Source organism: Telmatherina bonti, assembly GCF_933228915.1.
Source record: "Telmatherina bonti genome assembly, chromosome: 19".
NCBI classification, from domain to species: domain Eukaryota; kingdom Metazoa; phylum Chordata; class Actinopteri; order Atheriniformes; family Telmatherinidae; genus Telmatherina; species Telmatherina bonti.
The window spans coordinates 17,289,292-17,291,791 of NC_136617.1; the positions used below are offsets into that span (position 1 = coordinate 17,289,292).

The 2,500-nt window shown below is 39.1% G+C and overlaps 1 protein-coding gene across 1 annotated transcript in view; it reads left to right on the top strand.

Moving 5' to 3' along the window:
- The window catches only part of LOC306769941 (uncharacterized protein), a gene marked incomplete at both ends in the record, with an annotated part of 10,610 nt that overhangs the window by 4,926 nt on the left and 3,184 nt on the right, over positions 1 to 2,500 (top strand). Inside the window, 4 exons of the mRNA XM_079258708.1 lie at positions 1,268 to 1,480; positions 1,650 to 1,779; positions 1,886 to 2,052; positions 2,261 to 2,438. Coding sequence (XP_079114834.1) covers positions 1,268 to 1,480; positions 1,650 to 1,779; positions 1,886 to 2,052; positions 2,261 to 2,438 — 688 coding nt within the window. The remainder of the gene's footprint in view (positions 1 to 1,267; positions 1,481 to 1,649; positions 1,780 to 1,885; positions 2,053 to 2,260; positions 2,439 to 2,500) is intronic.

The window sequence follows — 2,500 nt, forward strand, 5'->3', positions numbered from 1 at the left end:
TTTTTAAATATGTTTTTTATTTTCTTGATTGTCATTCTCTTTTTATAATTTTTTTTCAATATAAAAAATGTATATCGTGTAAATGTGTCAGAAATTCATGGTTGCCAAATTCAAAATAGTTTTCTGAAGATTTTTGTATTGTTAAAATCTTTGTTTCCCATCGTTCAAATCTACAATAATATAAAGGTTTAAAATAACCTGCATGTAATCCAGTCTAAGCTTTCTAATATTCCAGATGTATTGCGTAGCATAATTTCAAAGTAAAATTTTCTTATTGATTCTTAGTTGTTCTTTAAAGGTGGAGTAGAACGTCCTGGAAAAACAGTTCGAGCCAGCTTGAAAATACACAGCTCAAAAGTCCAAAACAGACTTAATTCAGACTTTTATTCAGAAGTATTTTTCCTTCAGTTAGCTTTACTGATCAAGATTTGAATCTATCAGCTACACAAGGAAGCTCATCCATTTTTTTGTCACACTCATGGTTTTAAATTTCCCTGGAGCTTCATCCCCAAATGTTTTGAGTCTGGCCCTTTGTAGCTGTAACCTGTTACTGTCCATCATTCACACTGTATGTAATTACTAAAACTCAGTAAGTGTCTGAAAAACATCAGAAACTAAATAAGTTACCTGCCACTTTTACCTCCAGTCGCTCTGATCTGCTGCTTCTCATCAACAACAGTCTCACTCACGCAGGTCCACACTGATAACCAAAGCGATGCTACTGGGTGGTGGGGGGGTCTGATCTGGGTGTCAGTTTAAGCCAGCCTTTCCCAAACTGGGAAGTCCCGATCCCCATGGTAGTCCCAAAATATCACGTGGCCATATCACTGTAAAATAAATACTGTATATCCTACATTTATATATAAAAAAAAGGAGATTTTTAATTAGCTTTGTCAAATTTAAGTAGTTAATGCAAGGATTAATCTGTGAAATTAATTATTGTTTTGATGTATGAACAATTTTATAACTTTGTTAAATTAAACAAAGTTATTACTTACACCATATAAAAATTTAAACTTGGCATTATCCTTGTAAGAAACGCTGTTTTTGTCAAATGGGTGCTTTGTCACAACTGTGAAGATAATCCAACAAAAATACCTTCATTCTCCTTATTTGTGAAGATCCTGACAAATCTGCGGCCTTATGTTTTAGAGGAGGTTGACCCAAGCCAGCGAAGCTTTGGCTCTCGCTTCATTCCCTGTGCATGCTCCTGGAAAAACACCTCCCTGCCTATAATTACAAGTTTACTTTTACTTTAAGATTTCAGACAGCAAGTCAGCTGAGGGGTCACTACTAGGAAAAGATGAGAAAGAGGATGATGAAATGGGAGAGGATGCAACAGTTCAAGACAAAGGAGTAGATTGGCTGAGAGACCGGAAAGCTGAAAGTGAAAATTGGCCCAAGGAGCGGGTGTGCCACACTCACGAAAGAGCGATTCCCATCCAGGAGACTGTCGAAGCTCTGGACATCACAGAGGAAGGTGAGGCATTTATGATGATAGATGAAGCAAAAACTGTTAATGTAGTAGAAGGAACAGATTGATATCTTCTGAAAATCATCAAAACCTGGAATCTAAGCTTAATCCAGCAAACATTCACCAGCAAAATATGAACTTTAAAAAGATAAATAGTTAATTATGCATGTTTCAGGTGTGGAAACGCTTCTGTGCTATCTGGAGCTCCATCCACAGCGATTTGTTGAGCTTCTCCACCCGACTCTGTCTGTGTGTAAAGTCAGCTGTTACGACGGACCGAGACAACTGCAGAAAATCACCAAAATGTAAGCGAGAGGAAGAAAATGTTACACAAAGTATGAAATCAGTTTTAAATGTAAGAAGGGAAAGCATCTGCAGCCTTGTTGTACTGAGTTGTTTCTGTTCCCACAGCTGCCCCCCAGTTGCTGTGGTGCTGGCCAGGAGGAGGATGGCAGGTGAACGAGTGGAGCGGTGTGATCAGCTGGAGTTTGATGTGGTGGAGGTGGCGGACACTATGGGATGGCAGCTTCCACTAGTAAAGAGAGGACTCAGACAGCTGCAGTGGAGCACTGACAGAGGTTTGCTGGTGTAAACTGTGCCCCCAGTTTGCACACACCTTCCCATTTTTCCATTTCATGTCACTGATTTAAATGTTTTTCAGCTCATAAGAAACAACAAATGAGCTTTTAATTTTGTAAAGCTAATCAAGTCTTGTCCCAATTACATTTCTTATTGCATTTTATGCTTAAAAAAAGTTTCTGAAACAGTTCGTGTTTTATGTTGCAGCTGGTGGGCGAAGCGGTGTCATTGTGGAATTCTCCTCCCTTTCTTTCTACTTCCGTTCCTATGGCGACCTGAGCGACGAAGAGATGGACATAGTTTGTCAATTCCTCCATAACCGAGTGCAGGCCCAAGAAAGAGCACAACTGTACCAGCTTACTTCTTGTTTTAAGGCCTTTAAGAGGTGCAATCAGTTTTTAAAAAGTCCACTGCTGTCAGCGTGTACATGTATCTGTTGTCTTCAGA